The sequence below is a fragment of the Tyto alba genome, unplaced genomic scaffold (genome assembly GCF_018691265.1).
Source record: "Tyto alba isolate M040663 unplaced genomic scaffold, T.alba_DEE_v4.0 Super-Scaffold_28, whole genome shotgun sequence".
Lineage (NCBI taxonomy): Eukaryota > Metazoa > Chordata > Aves > Strigiformes > Tytonidae > Tyto > Tyto alba.
Genome location: NW_024881302.1, coordinates 13906398 through 13929044, shown reverse-complemented (window position 1 = coordinate 13929044; position 22647 = coordinate 13906398). Strand labels below are relative to the sequence as shown.

The window sequence follows — 22647 nt, the reverse complement described above, 5'->3', positions numbered from 1 at the left end:
TTATTTTATCTCCTCTCACTTAAACTTTTGAAGTTTGAGGGGCAGGGGTATTTCACTTTTTCTTTTTTTAAAGAAGGATTATATCGTGCCAGTCACTGATTTTACCTTTATGCTACTCCACCATAACACAGTTTGTCTGTGGTGTGAAAACAAAGAGCCCTAGTAAGACAGTGTCAGATATTTCAAAATTACTTCCCATGAAGAAAAGAGAGTTCTGTGACCCTGATATATTACACTGCAGAAACTCTCCTCTAGCATCCAGCACTCCAGGAGATTTCCAAGAGTTGCTCACTCCTACCTAGCAGCCTCTACCGGTGTGATGACATGGGATGCTGGAGGTCTGGCACCGTGCATTTGTTACTGCACACGAGTCCTTCTCTGGAGACACTGGGCAATGGCAAAAGGGCCGTCACCTTCTGTTCAGAATCATGTACTGATGAAACAGAACTGCAGAGGGTACCGGCCTTCCTTGCCTCTACCGCTGCGTTCAAGATCAAAGCTTTTTAATAAAAATCCCAGCATGCGGCACTGAAGACAGGCAGAGATGCCTTCCAACCTGCATTGCCAAGATTCGGACAGTGGAAAGGATGCCACTTCATCTTTAAATACCTGCAAAATCCCCTCCTCTGACAACCTAGGCTCTAGATTTCTTGTTTGAGGATTTTTTTTCGGTGTTTCTCAGCAGCATTTGTGTTTGTGAACAGATAAACACTAATTATAAATTCTACTAGATGCCTAATTGGTATGACCTGCTTGTGTGCTCATATTACACTACAGCTTATTTTTTTAAAAAAAAGAGAGGAAAAAAAAAGTCTTCTGGGTCAGAAATTTGGCACGCACTGTTGGCTTTGGTATTTGCCTTCACTGAGAGCATACTGGGAACATACAGACACCACCCAGGAATTTTACCATACAAACTTCATATCAGATTTTGCTTCTCCCTGCAGCTCTGCAAAACTTCTTCAGCTTCACCTCCGGCACTGCCTCTCCCGCACCATTCCCCCTTTGAGGGCTGCCTCACCTCCTGCTCCCCTCTGAACTGCACATTGCAACTGCTGCTCAGGGAGCTGGTGCATCAGCTGCAGCTGAGCAGAAGCAGCCTGTACTCAGGGATGAGACAGGATAAGCACACATGTACAAGGGAAGCTAAACCTGACCCATAAATTATAACTTCTCCCCTGGGAAATTCAGAAGAAAAGTCATTGTTTGCTAACTGATGGTATCACCGTGACATTGAAAATGCTGCTGTGTCTAAATACAGATCTAAAACCTGCTACGAGGAGTTAAAGGCATTCCAAAGCCTGTGGCTTGAAACACATGTCCTTCAGACTTTATTTCCCTGGGCTAAACCCCTACTCCAGAGCTGCCTGTGAGTGCAGGAATCCGACCCAAGAGGGCATGTCCTAAGATGAACTCTTCAGAGCAGTGCCTGTGAAAATGGCAGTAAGTTGAAAGCAGAACAAATATTTACAGAAAAGTGAAGATAAAGCCTCCTTAATCAGACCTGACAGCCCTTTCCCCCCCACACAGGCTGATCCGACTGACCTTTATTTACTTCCAAAGTCTCCAGGCCCACCTGTCAGCCCAGCCCTGTACCGCACTGGACAGACTATGTTCAAGCTCCCACATCTAGACTCTTGCTTTGGCTGTCCTCTTCACTTATTGCCCACATTTGTACCCTGCTTCCCCCACTTTTAACAGGTTTAAGATTTCTTCAAGTGTGAAGGGGGTTGCACACCCAGTACTTACTGTCCTTTCAGGATGAGAGATTAGTTTCCCTTTTTGACTGTTAAAGGAATTTGTCACCAAATTCTCTGCAGTTTACTCTAACTTTGAAACAGAGGATTTCAAGCAAGGTTGAAATACACTGTCTCAGAGCCTGACAAGTGAACATTAAGGTCTAAGAAGAGACACAGGAGAGGGTCAAATCAGAAGTGAAAACAGAAATGCCATGTAAAAAAATGACATTACTTTTCCCACTTGAATCTCATGAATGATCCCTTGTTAAAAAAACTTGTTGCTACTGAGCTAAAACCACCTTGCCACGAGCAGTAATTCAGAACACAACCCATGCAGGATGGCAGTCCCACCTGAGCAAGGCAGCATCCTTCAGCGGAAGGCAATACAGCACAGACATTTTATCTGTACAAAGGAACATGGGATTAGCAAAACACAGCAGAAACATTTCCCATCTCAGAGGTAATGAACGCAGAAAATAAGAGCTGAAGTGGAAAGTCTACACTGACTCAAGTACAGCTCAGCCACTGGAACAAGTCGCAATGAAACATGTTTCTTCATGTGGCCTCAAGCACCGGGACCAGCTGTGGACAGTGTTTCAGGGATAACAGGCAGAGCGGTGACATGGGGCTGGAACTAAAGCAGCATCTCCTTTTGACATTACAGCCACCCACTCCACAGCCCCAGGTATTGCCTTTGACTCCTGCACAGAGGATGAACACACACAGCGAGTGGTGAGCTCAGAGTCACTACTTCGCAGGCATCAAATGAAACGGATGCCCTGCCCAGGAAGGGATCTTATGTTTGGGTGAAAGCTTTTTTTTTTAATGAACAGGAACCTTACACGTTCTTTAAAAGCTCCTGTAAAACAGGATGAGATGCAGTTAGTGAAATAAACATTTGAAATCTGCAAAAGATATCAGTAAGTATGGTTAATGTAGAAGGAAAGTAGATTCACACCCTGTCCTGAAGCACCAAAGACATGTCAATATACAAAGGCAGGGTTTTAAGCTCCTGAAAAACAGAAATAAATTAGAGATCACTTGAATCTTCATATTCAAGTGAGGAAGAAGTACTGCTTGAGTGCTAAAAGAGACAGGCGTTTTGTTGGAGTGAGTTTGGTTTAAAATTGAAATATGAATATATACCAGGTCAGGTTCTGATAAGAAAAGGGTTGTAGGTGTACTGGTAACCAAAGTGGTCCTGTTTTTCCAGGAAATTAAGAACAAGTGAACCAGTACATGCACAGAAACGGCATGCCTAACGTATGACAAGCTGCAGTCAGGGAGAGGAGAAGCAAAGGGACTAGCCCAGACTGAAAGACATACCCTCAGCTATCCCTGAAAGCCACTGCATCGCTCAGCACTGTTTGGGTGACTGGGGTACTGTCTACAGCCCCTGGTCCCCTGGTGCTTGAATCACGAGGTTAATTACTCCTGTTCTTTCTATTAAACAGATCAGATCACATCACCCCCAAAATCTGTACAGCTCTAAGCATTAACCAGAAAGTTACACTTTTCTCCAGCAGAAAGCATTTCTTACAGGGCCGAACATTATGCTGACAGCATCAGCTCCTTTCTTGTTTTCTTTCCTTATCCAAATCGACACTACAAGAGGCTGAAGCTTGCAAAAAAACCTCATTTAACCCCAACATAGCTTCTTCTCATCCCCTAGTTTGTCTTATTTCTTTCCTTCCTTGTTGAGGTGACCTTACCCCATCAAGACCAGGCCTGTCCTTTGTATAGCTGTGTAAAAACGTTGTGGCCACACAAACAGCTCAAATTTCATGTTCTGCTTTTGGCCTTTAAACTTTTCTCCCACAGATCAGATATTTTTTACTCTTCTGCAGCTTTCTGATTACCAGTTATTCTTGGTGCACATCAAATATGAGACTGTTAACTCATTGCCCCCAGTGCACATGAAAAGCAAGAGGACAAAGGTCTTAGTTTGCATCTTGAGTAAACCTGTTTGTGACCAGTGTCCCCAGCACAGTGTTTGTCCACCAGATGCTGCTGCTGGCATTGATGCAGACTTACTCCAGCATTGTTATCACTACATGATGCTTAGAAGCAAGAACAAACAACATCCAGATTATGCAGTACTTCTGGTGGTATCAAGAAAGAACAACATAACGGCACCTGAAAGATGATGAGATGGTATGGCACTGGAGGCAGAACCCTACCCAAAGCTGAGGGAAGATCCTCCACAGGGAAGCAATTGCCTTAGGCGCTGGGATGGAAATGAACTGGAAAAGACCAGAGACAGTAAAGAGACCTTGGAACAGATTCAGCCTAAAACAGCCACTCTATATACAATATAAGTTACCTGGATAATTTGGTAGAGGAAGTTAAATATAGACTTTTTAAATGTTATATCTTGATTAAATATTTTTAGACCTGTATTTTTTACTTTTACTCTAACTATGTATTAAATGTTGATCTAGAGGAAGGTGAAGATTTTCACTACTATTTAAGAGATTGGTATGCATGTTCTATTCGAAATAATGGATATCTACTTATCCAGAAACTTTAAGACACTTCAGCAAATTAAGCTAAAAATAGGAAACGCTTTCCTGATGTTAGTATCAGAGTGAGACACAATGGAGTGAGTTTTAGATTATCCAGCAACTCCCATTTCCCAGCCCAGCGCCAGTCGGGTACAGTGGAGCATTTTATCCTGCACTATTTTTAGGGAACTCGGAGGTTATTAGGAAATTACCTAAATAAGGAATGTTCTAGTTCTTCCCTCTCACAGCTGCTATTCATATTCCAGGGCTCTAGTTAAACCTCTTGGGACAAAGACTAAGTCACATGGAAACATTTTTGAACAAGAGTTTTCAGTGAATTCAGAGCCTTGCTGGTCAACAAGCCTGCCATGGATCACATCACGTAGCTGCTTTCCATAGATCAACGGGCTGTATTATCTTGGGGGCTTCTGAAAGCTCATTTAACACCTCAACACACCTCCCAGGAAACCTGTATTTTTATTAAACAGTGGGACATGACAGAGTAATAAACTGTTATGAGTTACTAATCCTGAATGCCTACCCATGCAGTCCCAGGGTAAACTGACAGCTTCAGCATTCATCAGCAAAGCCAGAGATGACCTTATCAAGCCAGCTGGCAAGGAAAGAAGAAGCAGGGCTGCCTCTCACCCACCAGTCACACTCATAATTGGGACAGACAAGTGTGACAGAGGTCTGAACACAGAAGAATGCCAGCTGTTAATATCCCAGATCTCTGCTGTGGGACTGCCCTGGTCTCTGTGCCACTGCAGAGAGATCTTCCAGAAGCTGTCTTGTCTAGGACAGAAGCTGCATTTCCCTCCCAGTACAGGGGGATGTATTGTCCTCTTGCCCAGTTCTCCACTGAGATCTCTAGTCATGATTTTTCAGTCCACACCCGGGGATACTTATGGCTCTATATCTACTTTCAACAGCTAGTTCAACACCCAGCAGCACATCACACACCATGAGGAAGAAACTGGTGATCACAAGGCAGAATTTTCCAAGGATGCCTACGTGGACTTAGTAAGAGGCACAGAAGATGCCTGCTCCTGCAAGCATATATATGTCACAATAATACCTACTGTTTGCATCTGGAAACCAAAGCCCAGGGCAGTTATGTTCTGTGCTCACTAATCACAAAGAACATTCATCCTCGGGCGGCCAGTCTTCTTCAATGCTCACTGCCTGGCTTGCAGCTAGGGTATAAGTCTTGGTTTTGACATATTACAGCTTATATCATTTAGGTGGAGATTCTGGGAAGGTTTTGCTACAATCACAACCACAGCAAGCTGGCTCTCCTGCATGCACCTGTGCAACATGTGAGTTTTCTGAACCAACTGGGGGTGACCCTTAGGAAAAGGCTATCCATGTTCTATTCATTTCCAAACCCCTCTCAAGTAAGATCTGGTATTTGGCTGCCTTTCCTCCCTGCTCCAGTTAATCTACTTATTTCAGACACTTCAACAGATGCAGAAAGGCATCGGAAAGGGAGCACAGGAAGGAAGTGTGCAGCCCAAAGCAGGTATGTCATCAAGTGGTTTAAGTGGTTCAAGTATTTTGAAGGAAATCAGAAAGCTCAGATTTGGCTTCCCAGCAGCTCCAGAACAGTCAGTTGCAGCCAGCAGAAACTGTTTTGCTGCTAGTTCACAGAGAAGGCAGAGAGGTTCATTCTCTCAGCTCAGATTCAGCTCTCAGTTTGTTTATAATTATCAGTTAATTTCCAACCCATATTGTTACAGTCCACCAGAAGAACAGCATCACAGAAGAGCCAGAAGAAGTGATGTGGCATTAATGCTTTAAACTAAACATAGTGATGTAGAGGAAAATCTAGAGGAAATAAGGAGCATGAAAAGATGATCCCTTCACAGACATGAAAAGCTGAAAGCCAGCTCCTCAATGCAGCAGGACAGCAGCAGGGCCACAGCTGGCTTCCTCCCTGCAGGAAGATGCAGCTGATAGTACATGTCCAGCATAGCCAGAAACTGAGATATAACAGCAGAATGGGACTGTATTCTCACCTGGGAGCCCACTGAGAGACCACTTCTGTTCTGTTTAGGACTCCTGCGTGGCAGGCACTATAATCTCCTGAGATGACAACACAACGCACAAGCAAAGCACAGCAAACTCCAGGGACCCAAAGGTGCTGTGTGTCAGCCTCCCACGGGAAGTACAGGTCAATTCTCCAAAGCCATCATTACGCATGGGGTCAGGAATCCAGCCTGAAGGACAGCCTCAACACCTCTCTGCAATGCAGCATTTTCTCCTTCAGAGCCAAGTACTAGCAAACTGCAGAAAACCCACAAGCACTGCACATGTTTTTTCTGTTCCATTAAATCAGCTGCTTTTGCAAAATAAAATCTTTTTAAAGGAAAAAAGAGTGTGGTCAGTCACTCGTCACTGCTCTCTGGTGAACTACCTCCTCGCCTTGCCCTTACAGCTACACAGATTTCAATCCCAATCAAATGCAAAAGCCCAGAACATAAACGAGTATCCATCATGTGCCCACTCCCAAATACACTGGGAAAGCTGAAAAGTGGGATTCTCGGCAGCATTCTAAAGCACATCACCTCATCTGCTGCTACGGGCACCTGCACCCCACCTCCCCCCTCACCTTGGGCCATGCCCTCAGCACCCGCTGTGGAAGGCGAGCTGGTGGGAACCTGGCTGTACAGGCAGTCACCCCCAGCCCATGGTGGGGGACCTCAGCAGCCAGCACGGCAGGGAGTGCCCCTCTGCTCTCCCAAAACGTGCCACATCTACAGGAAGAGTGGCAAGAGAGTGAAACTGAAGCCACCAGAGCCATACATTTCAGTAACAACCAAACCAGCTCGTATTTGTGAGAGCTGACTTACTCCCACTATGAAACAACAGCAGAGGAAGTAAGATATCGAGACGGTTACAAGTTCTCGGTACTGACGCTACAATAACACCATCAATCTGGTGACAGTGAATCCTGACACAGGCTGCTGGAAATGAAAGCATTAACAGCACACATCACTATTAAAAACGTAATTAAGGGCTTTTAAAAAATTTCACTCCAGGCAAATGAATTTGCTTTTGCTTCCAGCTTTCCAGAGACATTATCTGGAATTACCATCTCAGCAACACCTCCATCCCCATGCTTGCCAGCTAGAGTTTTACACTTACTATGAAGCAAGCACATTTTGTTTTCTGTTCTGGAGAAGGACGCAGTATTAAACTGAGGAAAAACAAAATCTCACCACATTCAACAAGCCATAACATTTTCCTAGTACAATTGTTTATACTAACTTGAGAAGTGTTTCCAACAAACACAAAGCAGGGCTCGCTGTGCATGCAATGCAGAAAGCGGCAGCGAGCCCGTGGCTGGTGCCTTCGGCAGGGTGGCAGGGGCACGACAGCCTTCTCGCTGCGCCAGGCCACGCATCTGCAGGCAAGGACGGCCCCTCAGGTCGGTGTGCATGAGCTGGCTCTCATCTGTCCATCCCGAGCACCGACGGTGTTGCAGTTGTGGTACAGGGTTTGAGCCGCAGATGCTTTACCCGCAGATCGACACAAGAAGGTTCTAGGAGTGCTGCCAGGAAGCTGCTGCCACCAGAGCTGCCACCATGCCGCGACCTGCCCCACGAGGACAACTCAAAAGGAAACGCTACCACCTACCAGTGTCAGCACTTCCAGAGAACTCCAGGCTGCCCTGGTTAATTGTACAGTTTTGTACATTTGTACCTAATCTGTTAAAAAGGAGAACTGGGTCCACACAAGTGTTATCAAAACCCAAATCAAATCTTCTCTGCAGTCTTCAGAGCCACTCATTAAAACAGACAAAAAGCCACACAGAAAACACTTTTAAAACTTGCATTTCAAACCGACATTTCTTGTACTCTATACTCACACCTCACAAGTCCAACTTCACAGTAATGCAGCTTTGCTGCAAGTTCCACTCATGTCCACATGCCTATATTCACCTTAAGCTCTCACATAGATATTGAAATTTAAAATTTTGTGGACGCCAAGTGGAGAAGCTTTTGAATGTCACATATATTTAACCTTATTGTTAGGCTAATGCTCATTTACGGAAGTGGGAACACCATGTTAAGCGTTATTACCTTACAAAAAGAAATGGAAAGGTATGGGAAACAAACATCCTATTTTACAGAAGACATTTTCACTGAAGTGTCACCTTACAGGTCCCCAAATCGAGGGAAGAAAAAAATTTAATTTGGTAAATTTTTATGTTTAAAATTGTATTAATCTGTAAGATAGGCATCTAGTTCTAATGATCAAAACCTTCACTAGTCATCACAGCTTAGTGATGAACACAGCAGAACAGACTATCTTGCTGAATCCAAACTGGCGTACCATTTTATCCACGTTTCTGAAATCCTAGCTTTCAGGCAGAACTGATTCAGGAGAAACAATCTTCTTTCATTTCTCAAGTAGATGCCTATACCACATTGAGACAGCGAACAGATTGATATGTCTCTCACATTCAGGTTTAACAGAGTAAAACAGGTGGAAAAGAATCACATGATAAGATAAGCAGTGTCTCAAAACTCACACTACACAAACCAGAGTCACTGGAGTCCCCTGAACCCCAGTGATGATTATAGAATGCTGCTGCAATAAGTAATTCCCATGAATAAAGAGCAATGTTTCTAATCCACTGTGAAATAAACTGAAATGAAAGTCAATATTAATTTGTCCTTCCAGTGCTGCCTTGCATCACAATTAAGACATTGATATCATTACCCTCTAGCACTAAAAACCGTTTCCAACAATTCAAATACACTCAGAGTAATTAAAGAACACAATATGCTGAAACCTTCAGTACTTCAATAATAGCACTTTTTAGTAACTGGCTGAGGCAGAAATATCAGCTATTTTTGAATTTAAGTTCTGAGACAGTGCGCACATAAGAAACATTTAAAACAGTGGCCCAGTGCTGGTTCAAAAGAAAAAGATATCCTGTTGGCTTCAAAGGAGCAGAACTGAGCCTAGTAAAGTTGCATAAAGCACATTTTTCAGTCCTACAAATTTCATACAAACTAACCCTGCTAAAATGTTTCTGAAAGAGCAAGAAAAACAGTATTTGAACACATAAATGATAGGTTTAAAGAGGAAAGGCATCATTTATTTACCTGCTGTGGAGATGGAAGGAGAGAAGGGCCACATTGAAAGCAAGGGAGATGTCCGCTAAGTATCAGAAACAATTAAGAGCCAGGTCTGTTAATTACATGCAGAGATCACCCAGGGAGGCAGTGGATCCCCAGAACTCAAATTGTTAAGAGTGCATTGGGTAAAGCATCTGCCAGGAGGGCTGCCAGCAGCAGACAGGGTAGAAGAGGGCCTCTCCAGTCATCTCCTCTACAGTGAGCTTAAGACAGCTGCCATACCAGAGGAAGGCTGCAGCGTCCCGCAGCATGGCGTACAGAGACAGCTCCCCACCCACGTGAGCGTTAGCTTGAAATGAAGAAATTAAAAATGAAGAGAAGCAGCCTGGTCCAGCAGGTAGAGCACGAGGTTGAGGCCTGGGAAGCTGGAGCTCAGGCGGCAGGTTGTACCTGAACGGGCCAGAGCCCATCACCCCCTGCCTGCCCCATGGCTCTCCCACTCATCCTTTGTCTGCTCCAGCTTTCCGGTGCTGGGGTGGCCCGAGGGCACAGCTGAGTGAGAGCAAGCAGAGAACTGGACACATGTTGGCAAAATAAACATGCTGAAAAAGCATCAGGAAGTGCGGTTGCCCATGAACATTTACAACCTTGGTGACTCGTTCAATAGTGTTTTCAGGATAGACTTAGCGCATGGAAGAAAGGGGCGGGTGGCACACCACACTCAGGGCACAATTACTCCAATATAGCTTATTGATGGCTCACAGTCAAAGCATTTTGAAAGCATACAGGATCGATAGGTCAACTAGCACAGCCCACGAGAGGGGACTCCTGTGAGAGGGGGCCTCTGGCACTGACCACCAATCACAGCAGACAAAAAAATACTTTTCATAATGTGATAAAGGATTTCAGTATAGGAGACAAATGGGAATCTTAAATAGCCAAACAGAAAAACACCACTGGAGTTTCTGAGAATTATGGCTGCTTGGATGGGGATTGAGGGTAGGAGCAGAATTACCAGAATACCCAGAATTGAGTACTGGGGTCTGGGCCCAGAGAGGAAGATGTGTTGGGCCATAGGATAGGAACTGGGAAACACCTGAAAGATTAGTTCACATTTTGTATAGACAAACAAAGGACAGCCCCAATCAAAAAGTTACCTCTAGGGTTTTAAAAGGGTTAATTTCAGATAACTGAAGGAAATTTTACCGAATTAATTGGAAGAGAAAATGTAGAGGAAAAAAACAGAACAGACAGTTCTTTAAAAAGAATTCATTAGAGGGCTGAGAATTCATGTTTCTGTGAGAGGGCTGTTTTAACTAAACCCTTGCTAATCAGTAACTGTATAGGTCAGACTAGATGTTCATAGTAGAATTTTTTAATTGTCATGTAAGAAATGTTATTTTAAAGTTATGCAGGAAATAAGGAGAACTTGTGCATTTGTATTAGATGAAAGAAAACAAAGACATTAATAGCATTTCCTTGGGTTGAACACATAAGTCAGATCACTCAGCCCATTTGCACCCACGAGTCCTAAAAAGCTTTAGCTTGCCAATGCCCATCATGCAGTAACATTTCAGAAAACTGGAAAACGGCCAATGTACTCCTTCTCTGACGACACGTGTTACACACACAAGCAGGAAAGAGAGCTGGGGCAATGTGAGTAACTTTGGCAAGGGTTTTGTTGACTTTTCACTGGATAAGCACTCCAAACAACGAATAAGGATTATACAACTTCAACACTGTAAACAATATGTAGACCAAAAACTGGTGATAGATCTAAAAGAGGTTATTTGAGAATAAACATTGAGCCATCTTAATACATGCCCTCAAAGACCAGTTTCAGCCCCAATGCTAGTCAACATCTCAATCTAAAAAACAAACACAAAACTGTCTATTAAATCTTGCAGATTAGCCAAGCAAAGACAGTACAGTCACAGAGCGTGATCTGGATCCCTTGGCAAGCAGGGCTTATTCAAGTAAGATGTGCTGTAGTGCAACCAGATACAAAGTCATACATCTAGGAACAAGGAATGCAAAGACTGTTGTTGGGGATGCCAGACTGAATCTGAGACTGCACCAAATTCTGACGCTGCAAAGGATGCCGAGGTCAGAGCAGATAAGCAACTCAGTGAAAGACTAGGGATGAGGGGGCTAATGTCATTACTGTATGTTCAGAAAGAGAAACAAAGGAGTCTGGAGATTTTATCTCCATATACTGAAAATATGTGTACGGTGTTTTGTTTTAAAATGATATTTCAATTCTACAGCACACTTAGAAAAGAGACTGGAAAGACTGTTTTAGACTGGAGAAAAAATTCTCAGTGAGGGACTTGAAAAGTTTAATCTGTTTAGTTTATCAAAAGGTAGATTCAGAGGTGATGGTTCAAGGCAAAAAACTGGAGGTAATAACAAACCTTTTAACAGGGAAAGCTTTAGCTATAAGCTGCTCAAAACTGAAGCTAGATAAATTCAAGGAAGTAATAAAAGTATGACTTTTCTTAACAGTACAGGTAATTAACCTTTATTTTAACAACGGTACAAGCAGTACAAAGTAGGAGTGAATTTTTAGTGTTATAAATCTTTAAATTAAAACTGGATACTGGCTAGATCATTTGCTTCAGGTAAATGCAAGTTTCTGGGTCTGGGTGAAACTGCACAGCTTATTCTAAGAGATTTGCCAGAATTATCTTCTAATTTTTAAGTCAATAGATTTATTGTATTACAGGAAAAGAATAGCATAATCTATTGCTGCCAATAACTTCTGCATAACTGCTCTTTGCCGAGGTATGACAGATTATAAACCATTCTTGTGTCTGAACTATCAAAAGCATTCATTAATTAAGGCCAATGAGTCTCCAGCCTTCCTCAGCCACCCAGGCGACTTACTCAGAGATGTGTACGAAGATGTCAGGCCCTCCATCCGCAGGGGTAATGAAGCCGTGACCTTTGGAGCGACAGAAGCATTTACAAACACCTTTGTAGATGGGACCCTCCGATGCTCTCACAGTTCTGCAAAAGAAAGCACAAAAAGAGCAGTTCATTGCTGAGCATGGATGTGACGGCTTCCAGGGGTGTCAGCCAGCGCACACTAAGCAAACAGGCACAGTGGTCCAAATACTCTCTCCCAGTGAGTCTACTCCTCTGTAGCAACTGCTCAATATCCAGTTTCACACACTGCACATATTTTGCCTGTAGCCTTTTTAAGGAAGATAAAAACAATGAAGATGCTTGCTAGCATTATAATCCATCAGTTGCCATCTTGAATCCACCTATTGTATCACCCTGCCAAATTTTCTTTTAGACACTATACTAATGTAAGCATCTTATACTTTTAATGAGTTCAGGATTACCAGAGTGCACCTAGGTGTTGTATGTGCTTTCACAAATTTAACAGTAAGTGTGTGCATGTATTATCGAGATAATGAAGTGTATAATGACATGTATAAATGTGTACACATGTATGTATACACATATACACACACACCCTCTGCATGCACGTCTATCATTATCCTGTCAGACTAGGATCCAGTGAAGTCAGTATTTCACCTTCAAATGACTCCAGCAGGCCATGAAGCCTAACTGGTATACATAACACAAATACTCAACACTGATCTCCTCTTCCACTGTATCTTAAAAGGAGACAGGTTTGAAGACAAACCTTTATGATGACTTACTGCCATCAAGAAAAACAACTTGCATGAACTATGACCCATCCTGAAAACTGTGTGATTAAATTATTTTCTCCATCACGAGTTGCATCTCCACCCATCCAAACTCACTCAAATTAATGAAGGCAACTGCTTTAGACACCTTACTGGGTTTACACAGAGGAGTTACTAGATCAGGACCTTCTCATCCCATGACTATCCAGTAGGTTGCTTCTGTGTTAGAAGAGGATTTTGGTGCAATTCTTCAAAATCAGTGACTGTGTTGCCACTTGGTTACATGCATCATGGCAATATTGACATCGCCTTCCCAAATGTTTACCAAAGTCTAAATAAAATCATTAAAATGTGTGGTAACAGCACTGTTCCTTAAATCAAACTAACACTAAAGAAATACAGTTGAAAATGTTAAAGAAAGAAGAAATCTCCATTAAATCACTTAATTTCCAGCTCTATAAAGCTGTTGATGCACCTGACCCCACAAGCGCTTGTTACACAGAAAAGCACTCACTGCCCTAAATAAGCAATTTTGCATCTTTTAAGGAGATAAAGCACTGTGGGGGATAAGGTCCCACACTTGCAATGAACCAAAGCTAAATAATCCCATGAATAAGACGCTGCCTGTCACATCCATCTTTTTGTATACAAATGTGGGGCCAGAGCTCACCTAGAGCTCCTCTTGTTTAAAGAGGACACTAAAAAAAATACAGTAAAAGTTTAGAGCAATTTTGATTTTCAGGGCAAACAAATACAGCAAGATTCCTACACTAATTAATGATTAAAGAACTGTGGAAGGCAAGTTACAAATTCTTTAGTTTTGTAAGAACCAGACTAGGATTAACAGCTGAGAAGAATTAAGAAAAGCTCATTATTAACACAGCACTGAGACAAACTAGCTTGGAATTGTTTTTCAAGGGCAATCCCAATTATCAAGTCAATTATGTTCCTTTTAGCGATCTACTTCCATTACAAAGTTTAGGGCATTTGAAGGCTTTGGGAACTGGCAACGTATAAATTTTTCTTCTGTTGCTGCTGTCCCTTTTCACCTCATTTTGAATACAGAAGTAATAATACAAAGCATCATTGAGATTGATGCTATTTAAATCTGCATGGATAACACGAAGAAAAGAGCTGGGTAATTCCAAGAAGCAAAAAAGAAAAAGCATACCAACTAGATGAAGCAGCACAAAACAGGCTAGCTGCTGGTTTGAGATCTTCCACAGTGTTTCACTCAGCAGTGCCAGATCTCCCTTACACAGAATTGCAAAACTGTGACAGAAGTGTAATGGATTGACCACAGCTTCAGGTTACACCCTGATTCAAAGGCCACTGAGATTAACAAAGTAGCCCACATTGACTTCTACAGGTCGGCAAAGGCACTGGGGGCCCAGTACAGGCACTGGGAATTTTTTGCACGGGCCAAATTTTGCAACACCATCCTCTGCTGCTGTGCTGTGGAGGAGTCCCTTTTGGGGAGCAGGGGGCTCACAGTAGCCTGCACAGCACCATGGGACCACAGGAAAACTCAGGGAAACCCAGCTCTGCTGTAGGATCACTACCTCAAATAATTACAAATAGCAACAAACCTCATCTCATTTTATGGAAAACCTCATATAATCTTAGAGAACCAACGAGATCAGGGTTCACACCTTCAAAACAAACATTCTTTTACAAGTCTGTTTGAGCAAGTTTAAGATGGAGATGTGAAAGCTGAATAAGAAAAGGAAACAAGCCCTCTGAAAAGTGACAGGGTCATGGACCATCCCTAAAATGTAACCTAGCTGATGGTAGCACAGGTGTCAGGACTGAAAGAATTAAAACCTCCAGTGAGATGTGGTCCAGTGCTTCACCAGCAGTGAGAAGAGAGGACATGCCAAAAGAGGAGGTACAGCTGATGAAAAAACACTAACAGGAACTGGTCCCAAGAGCCACAATCCAGTGTCTGAAGTGAATCAAGGCTTCAGACAACAAAGTCTGTTTTGAAAAATCTCAGGGTATTTTCCCCTCCCTGTAACACTCTGGTCTGAAAGAGTGGAAAAGACTTTGAACATCCTTTATGCAAACGGAACATTGAAAAACTATAGGCGATTTGCACTAGAAGTCTAGTGGCATCAGAATATATTGGAGAAGAGATAACAGTAAAATACCAAAGCACCTTCCAGATACAACCCCAACCCCTCCCCACCCTGCCCTGCCCCCCTTCACCTCGGCAGGGGCTGATCACTCTGCCCAAAGGCAAACATTTGGTTGTGTCTATGAAATGCAGGTTTCCCAGTACTCACGCTGAAAACGTCCTGGTCCGTCGTGTGGGCAGCGGACTGGGGATGAGGTACCCTCTCATGGGTGAGGGGGAGCGATCTCTCGCCCTGCGGTTTTCAGGCAGGTGGAGAGAACTGGGTGAGGGTGGAGAGGTGGGGGACTGCTGCGAGGCGGATGAAGTGGGCTCAGAAGACATTCCTGGTGCCTAAGAAAAGCCTAGAGAGAGGACGAGATCTGACTTAGCCCAAAATGGGAAATATCACAAAAGTCACAAATCCTTCAGCTGATGATTTTGTAAGAGTACGACTCACTTCCTGCAGACGTACATGCAGGCACAGTTGCACCAAAAGCTCCTGCTTCAGTCAGTTATCTATTTTTAAATCTCACAGCTTTTGTAAACTGTACTAGGAAACTCCACTGAAATCGGGTTACTCCACAACTAACACATATTTGCTTACTCCTGCCGTACTCACAGGCAATGGCTTCTGAAGCACAGCTCAGCCCCAGCTCTAGGTAACTAGGTATCAGTGTGCCCCACGCTGCTCCCAGGCAGATGGTGTTTGACCACTCACACACAGCACAGAGGAGCCTCCTGTATCTGCACACAAACACATTACAAGAAAGAGACACTAGAAGAAGAAATGCTAAAATAAAGACTGCATCTCCATTGCTGGAGGTTAGTTTCGTGGTGAAATCACTGCTGCTAACTTTGTTGCTGCTGCTCAGCTATTAGCACATTTCTGTCAGAGCTCATAATACCTTCAGCTTGACTGTAAGAGGAAAATCATATGAGTGCTCCTTAATTCACTTCAGAGAGAGTCAGAAAGTTAACTTACTCCACCAAGGACAGGAACACAGACAAAGCTGGGGGGCAGTGGCGGACCAAAATGAGGTGACCCCTCCAGCCTGTAGAGATCTGGCAGACCCAGAAGCTCCCTTTGGTAAGTCTGAGTCTGCTATGATCTTCCAGCAACTAGGAAGCCAGTAGTCCACATCTGCGTTCAGAACCCCAGCAGCCCCAAGTCAGATTTGTTCTTTTTCACATCCTACAGCAGAGTAGGGAGAGGGTCCCTTTCTCAGCACACCAACAGCAATACACATCTCCTCACACAACAAGCAAAACTCACAGAATCCATGGAAAGAGGAGGACTGATAAGAAACAGTAGTACTTCTACACACACAAATGCATGGCTTACAGGTACAGCAGTGACAGAAAGAACACAAATCAATCAGCACTGCTCTGGTATTACTGTGCAAGTCCCCAACTGCATTGGTAGGGGAATAAGCTGTACAAAATTAATCAATAACCCACCACATTCTTACTTAAGAAAATCTAAAAATATCTGGATGAGTTAGCAAAAAGTGTGGCAATCTGGGTCAAGAAAATATCACGAAGGTGAGAAAAGCTGCCTTTAAGACCAATAGTTTCATTGAACTGAAATCTCTCATACCCATTATGCACACTCCTTTTGACACCCACTCTCCCCAGTCCATGAATTATGGAGTGAATCCTTCACACGACATTTGAGAGATGCAGCCTTCTTGTCAATGACAAATTCCCATTATTTCTTCCTGAAACTAAGGACTAAAATTAAAAAGGCCTCTTAAGAATGAATTCACCAGGGAACAAAGCCTTTTGTGTTTAATTGCTCAGGGTGCTAAGAAGGTAGAAGTGGATAGTCATGTTCCCTGGTGTACCAGCTTGAGCTTTCCATACTGTTCTGAAGAATAACAGCTAAAAACAAAACCACAGCTTTATAGATGGCATTTCAAATACGGATGGCATTTGCCACCCATGAGCTGATGCTCTGATCAGCATCATGGCACAGTGTTCAGATGAGACCGAGATGGTAACACCAAAAGGACAGGATTTTCCAAACTTCCTCCAAAGAGACCTGCTGTGCTGGCTGGTACTGAGGAAGCCTCCTCAGATTTCAAAACACCTCTCTTTTGGATGCCTTCCTCTCAAGGAATGCATGTTTGACATAACAGGACCGTAACTCTTAATACAGGAAAAGTAAAAGCAAACAATTAAAACCCCATTCTGATAACTCAGCACACACTGTCTGACCTTTGCACAAGTGAACACACAGCTTTCAGAATCACACGCTTTCTATCCTAATCTAAATATAAACCAGCTTGTCAGGTGACAAACAAAATGCAGAGCTATTCACAATACAGTAGAGCCAACCACAAAATACTGCCCATCACCTTCCTCAAACAAGGGTAGAGAGGCAGGAGAATTTTCCCTCCTTTCTTTAAAACACAGATGAACCACAAAAATAGTTACAAATAAAAAAGGCTAAATGGAGCTACAAGTGTGCTAACATACATTACTGTTCCCATTTATGCTATTTTTGTGCCCTCTGCTCTGTAAACATAAAACAGTGATGTAGAACATTCAGTGCCATTTCACTGTACAAATACCCTTTTTGTTCTCTGCCCACAGGCAAAGTGGATGAATGGCCTCGACTCTCATAATTTCTATTACACAAATTCTAAATCGTGATCAGAGCTCTGTGAGAGCTCACACAAAAATGCACGCAGCTGGAGGCAGCCAGGAGCAGCTACGCTTGACTTCACACCCGTTGCAGCAAGTGAGTACAGCTCAGAAGAGGAGGGGATGTAAATGAGCAGCGATAGAAAGCCTGTGGCTGCACTACAGCTCAGCAACAGCCTATATTGGCATGGATGTTTTATCACTGTGTGTGCAAGTGCACCGGCACATCCGTTGCCTCTTGGGCTCCTCTGACAATCATAAAAATCGGACAGTGTCAAGGATTGGACACTGAATTACCAAGTTTTACCATGTGCACTGCACACAGTGGGATGACAGCAGCCCCTGCCTCCTGCAAACCTCCACTCAGCTTTCTCAGTGCAGAAGATCACTTCGTCTGAATCTATTTGGAGACAAAGGTGGAGTTTAGCTATTTCACTTTGTTCTGGTGTGACCACTATTTTGACGTTGTTCATACAGGGGTTAACTCCTTTCCACTGGCAGCACACTTGAAGGAGCGGAAACGCTGTCCCCACTTGTACGCACAGCTGACGGCACTCCGAGGCTGGGCAGTGCTTACGCAGGAAGCCTACAGCAAACACTCAAACCAAAACCCTATGCCCCCAGCCCTCCTCTTCACACAAGTTTTGCCTTCCAGATGCAGTTACTGGCAGTCTTCAAAGGTGCTTTTCAGATGTCATCCTGGGTTCTGAACTGACCCTCTGCAAATCAAGAATCACCCTTGGGACTCAGACAGCTGCCTACCAGCCCGTTCTCAGCAGCCACAAATACCTTCGCCTCTGTGATTAGCTGAACAAACCTACTTCCTTACATCTCTCAAGCCCACCACCTCCCACCATGTTTCCATTAGTTTTCCCCTGTCCCTCCAGCCCAGTCAGCACCCTCCACTTCCCCGTGGCAAGGAGGGCATCACAGGAACCCCAGACAGGGCTAAGGGAGCACCTCGAGCTCCCCACCAGCAGCCCTCCCACTATGCCTTGTGAAGGCAGCCAGGACTTCACAGCAGCAAACCATAGCTACAAAAAGCCCAGCAGTGTGAGATTACAACTACAACAGAGATGAGGGACAATACAGACAGTATCTCTCTTCTGTTTGAGACAGCAAAATATTTGCTATCAGGTATTTACAGAATGAATGTAACACGATGCAAGGTGGTGATAGATATTTTCGGACTCTTTAGGAATCTCCAACCATGTATCACATTACCCATAAATCTGCCCATATTTTAACACGCATCATTCATCTTTTACTGATGTGATTTTTAATTTTTTTTTTTTTTTAGACTGTGGGTATCTACTAAACAAATATAAATAAAATAAATCACAGAAGCACCATGGAAACAACAGGCTAATTTAACATTTCAAAGAGAAAAAAATATGGTTTGGTTTTTTTTTTTAACATACCTTTTTCAGAACAATTGGCCAATGTATACACAAAGAGACACCAAAATGTCATCTGTAACAGGTGCCCTACAAAGCACAGAGTGCAATATATGCAGGAGAAATTTCTGAAATTCTCCATAAAATACTACTCAAAAAAATCTACTGAAGTAATTAAGGTTAGGGTGCTTAAGGATGTTAAGTGTTACCATCATTTCCCTATATATCTATAAATTTGTTTTCTATTCTTCTTTAAGTCTACCCCTTAGGTCTAAAAATACCCTAAAAAATAGCAGTTTTGGGGAAGTTATCCATTCTGACCAGCACAACACTACCACGGAAATCTGGTCTCACTTTCAATTAAAGAAAATACCTGGAAAAAATTCAAAATGGATAGGGTAGGGTGACAGACTCCAGGAAATCTCTCCGTCTCTAAAGGGTTTATTTTTCACACACCAGGCATTGCAACACCTCCAGCAGGCATAGAGCTCATCCCCAGGAAGCGCTGCTCTGCATGCTTCAGTGCTCCAGCACAGAGAAAAAGCTCTTTCTATCCTCCCTCGCCTGGAAACGCCGCTTTCAGAAAGTACCACGATGACCTATGAACAGGACAGCACTGGCCACACATGCCTGGAAAAGCAGGCCTTTCCTCAAAGAGAGAGAGAGGCTTCTGTACACCAAGAGCAGCTGCTTTCAACTGGGTTATGCTGGAAGTTAGCTCTTTCAGTACAACCTCTAAGAGGAATGGGGACATCTGAAAACATTTGTTTTCTGGGTTTACCTTGGCTTTAAAAGGAGTTCTTGACGTTGTTTCTAAGTGATTCACTTTTAAATGTCCTGGCTTCCAAATTTATTCTACACAGTTGCACTTCTTTCCTTCTCTAAGGAAGCTGTGCAGGTAAGCCCCTGAGCTTTGCCTGCTCTTCTGACAGATACAAGCTCTTCTCAGCAAGGGAAAAAAACACAGCTCAATGGCACATGCTGGGCACTAGAGACTGATTCTGCTCCAAAGTGCCCTTTCCCAACAGTATGTCTGTTGCTCTCATCTACTGAAGACACCAGGGCCCTCTGCTCCCCCCATTATTTACCTTGCCCTGATGAAGGAGAGGAATTGGGGTGCTTGGCTCCCAAGGGTGCCTCCAGTTCTTCTAAAGCAGCTCCCAAGCACCCCTCTGAGGCACCAGAGCACCAGCCTACAGTACTGCTCCCACCTGCAGTTTCTTTCCAAAGCACTTTCTGGCACTCAGACCCCAGTGTACACAAGGATCCCAGCACCACAGAGCATCACAGCATTTCTCCTGCGTCACAGAGTTAAGCAGTTACGAAACGCACACAGTCACAAAACAGCTGGTTCAAAAAGCTTCCCCTTCCAGCTTAGTTTGTGTGACTAACTTTCCACAATTAATACTGGTATTTCAATTAATGCTGAAACTCAGAGGATTTGCAACATGCATGTGACGTGTTAACACAAAGGATTATGGTATAATCATTATGCTCTTGGAGGCTGCAGAGGAGTGCCCACACACTGCAGTGATTTGGCAGTTAATGGAGACCGGGACATTGCCCAACCATCCTCATGTCCAGTAAAAGCCTAATTACAAGGTAAAGACAAGACAACAAGGAAAATACCTATTGCTTGTCTGTGCATACAAATTAATTTGGATTAGAACAGGCTTGAGTTTAAGCAGCAACAACTATTTCCACACAGTCTGAGCAGTGAGCACCTTTTCCCCAAACACTGTGGCTGTCCTTCTGGTCCTCTAGTGAGCAGTGTGCTGTGTCTGAAAACCAGCCCTGCACAGCAGAGACAACAGAGAGGGGTGGGAGGGGAACTAAGTCAACAGCAGCCTATATAGTAGAGTGAAAAAGATGAGGACTTCTAACAGTCCTGAATTTTCCACTGTTCATGTAAGCCACCAGATGCACTTAAATAAAATGCATTTAGATTAAGGAACACAGTGGATAGTTAGATTAGGTACATTTCAACTGGTTTATGGTTATACTGAAGGGTATATGGTGATACCCTGTGGTTCATCAAAAGTACAGAGGAATCGAGATCCTCTCATACTGGAAATCCAGTACTTGCCATGATTAATGCTGCATAAACTTCTCGCTCCCAATTGGCCCAAACAGAGTTAGACAGGGTCACTTGCTTAAAAGCAGAGGGGGTCGTAACCAGCTGTAGTGCATTGGCTGCCGCAGATGATAGCACTCACTAGGATGTGCCTGAAGGAAAAGCATGCACAGTAATATGACAAGGTCCATATTTCATCCTACCTGTTGTCAGAAGGTACTTTGGTGGGAGCAGAACACAACAGGACCCAGTGGTAAGGTGACTTCCTTGCGACAATGCTGGGCAGCACTTGCCAAGCTGGGAACAGCAGAGCTGTCCTGAGACCAGCACACGTCCAAGGCTTCAGCCTGCTTTCAAAATCTCACTTATCTAACTCTTTGTTTAAAGAGCTGATTAAAAGAGATGGAAAACTCCCCAGCTCATGGTGAGCCTGGACAGGCAACAACAGGTCCCAGGCAAGTATCCTCCAGGAGCTCTTCCCAAGGAACAATGAAGATGATGGTGACATTTAGTGCATCTAATCAGGTGCAGCTGTTGCCAAGTGACTTACATTCCTGTGCACATATATTAGTGGTTAATGTCATCAAGAATTTAAATTACTGTCACCTGCAACACTGCTCACTTTGCTTTGGTTATCTCTAGTACAAACCAAAATGTTCACAAGACAGAGACAGCAAGAAGATGGGGGGGAGGTTCTCATGAGCACCCACCATGTCCATGCTACCATGGCTGCAAGCACAAGGCCATGAGAACAGTATGAGGAGGGCATGGAAAGAGCAAGGGAAAAGTGCTGTCACAGTGGCTCTGGGAAATCCTGCCTTATCAGTGGGGGGAAAAGTCTGTGGTGCTGTGAAGCATGGGCCCACACTGCTTCACAGCACTGCTGAGGCTAAAGCCTGGAAGGGACTGAGCTGTGCTCTGCACCAGAGCTGCTGTCTGCACAGCGACAGCCTGGCCTGTGCCCCACTCATGTGGGACAAGTGCAGGCACCTCCAGCACCAAGAGGCACAGTATACTGATGGTGTAACCTTACCTGAAATGTAAGCCCATGGCAACTCTAAAGATCGTGCATACAGCTTCATTTATTTCCTTGCTCATGCAAATCTGCAGGCTACGGAGCACCATGCTTGAAATAAGTCTGAGAGACAGACCCCCTGCACCTGGGCAGGGCACAGCCGCCTCTCACCGACCAAACACGGTGGGACCAGCTGGGAGCCTCCATGGTGGGGACGAGCTGCTACACCCATCCACACACTACTGGGGCAGCTAACGGCCCAGATCTGAGCCAGCCCCAGGCATGGCTGCCGGCAGATCATGAATCATCACTCCTGGCCTAGCAAGATCACCATGCTGAGCCAGCCCAAGCCTGGGGTGTGATACCCAGTGTCCTGCCTTGCTTTCAGTCTGCCAACTGCTTTC

At 44.0% G+C, this 22647-nt stretch overlaps 1 protein-coding gene across 3 annotated transcripts in view; it reads right to left on the bottom strand.

Annotated features, from left to right (window-relative positions):
* Positions 1 to 22647, bottom strand: part of CARHSP1 (calcium regulated heat stable protein 1) — a 37772-nt gene that overhangs the window by 2227 nt on the left and 12898 nt on the right. For 2 of the 3 annotated variants that reach the window (XM_032983593.2, XM_042798712.1), the window contains exons 2-4: positions 15731 to 15855; positions 15281 to 15473; positions 12220 to 12342 (exon numbers count right to left, since the gene is read on the bottom strand). In XM_032983593.2, coding sequence (XP_032839484.1) covers positions 12220 to 12342; positions 15281 to 15453 — 296 coding nt within the window. In that variant the 5' untranslated portion in view covers positions 15454 to 15473; positions 15731 to 15855. The remainder of the gene's footprint in view (positions 1 to 12219; positions 12343 to 15280; positions 15474 to 15730; positions 15856 to 22647) is intronic. The other variant, XM_042798710.1, reaches the window with a different exon arrangement.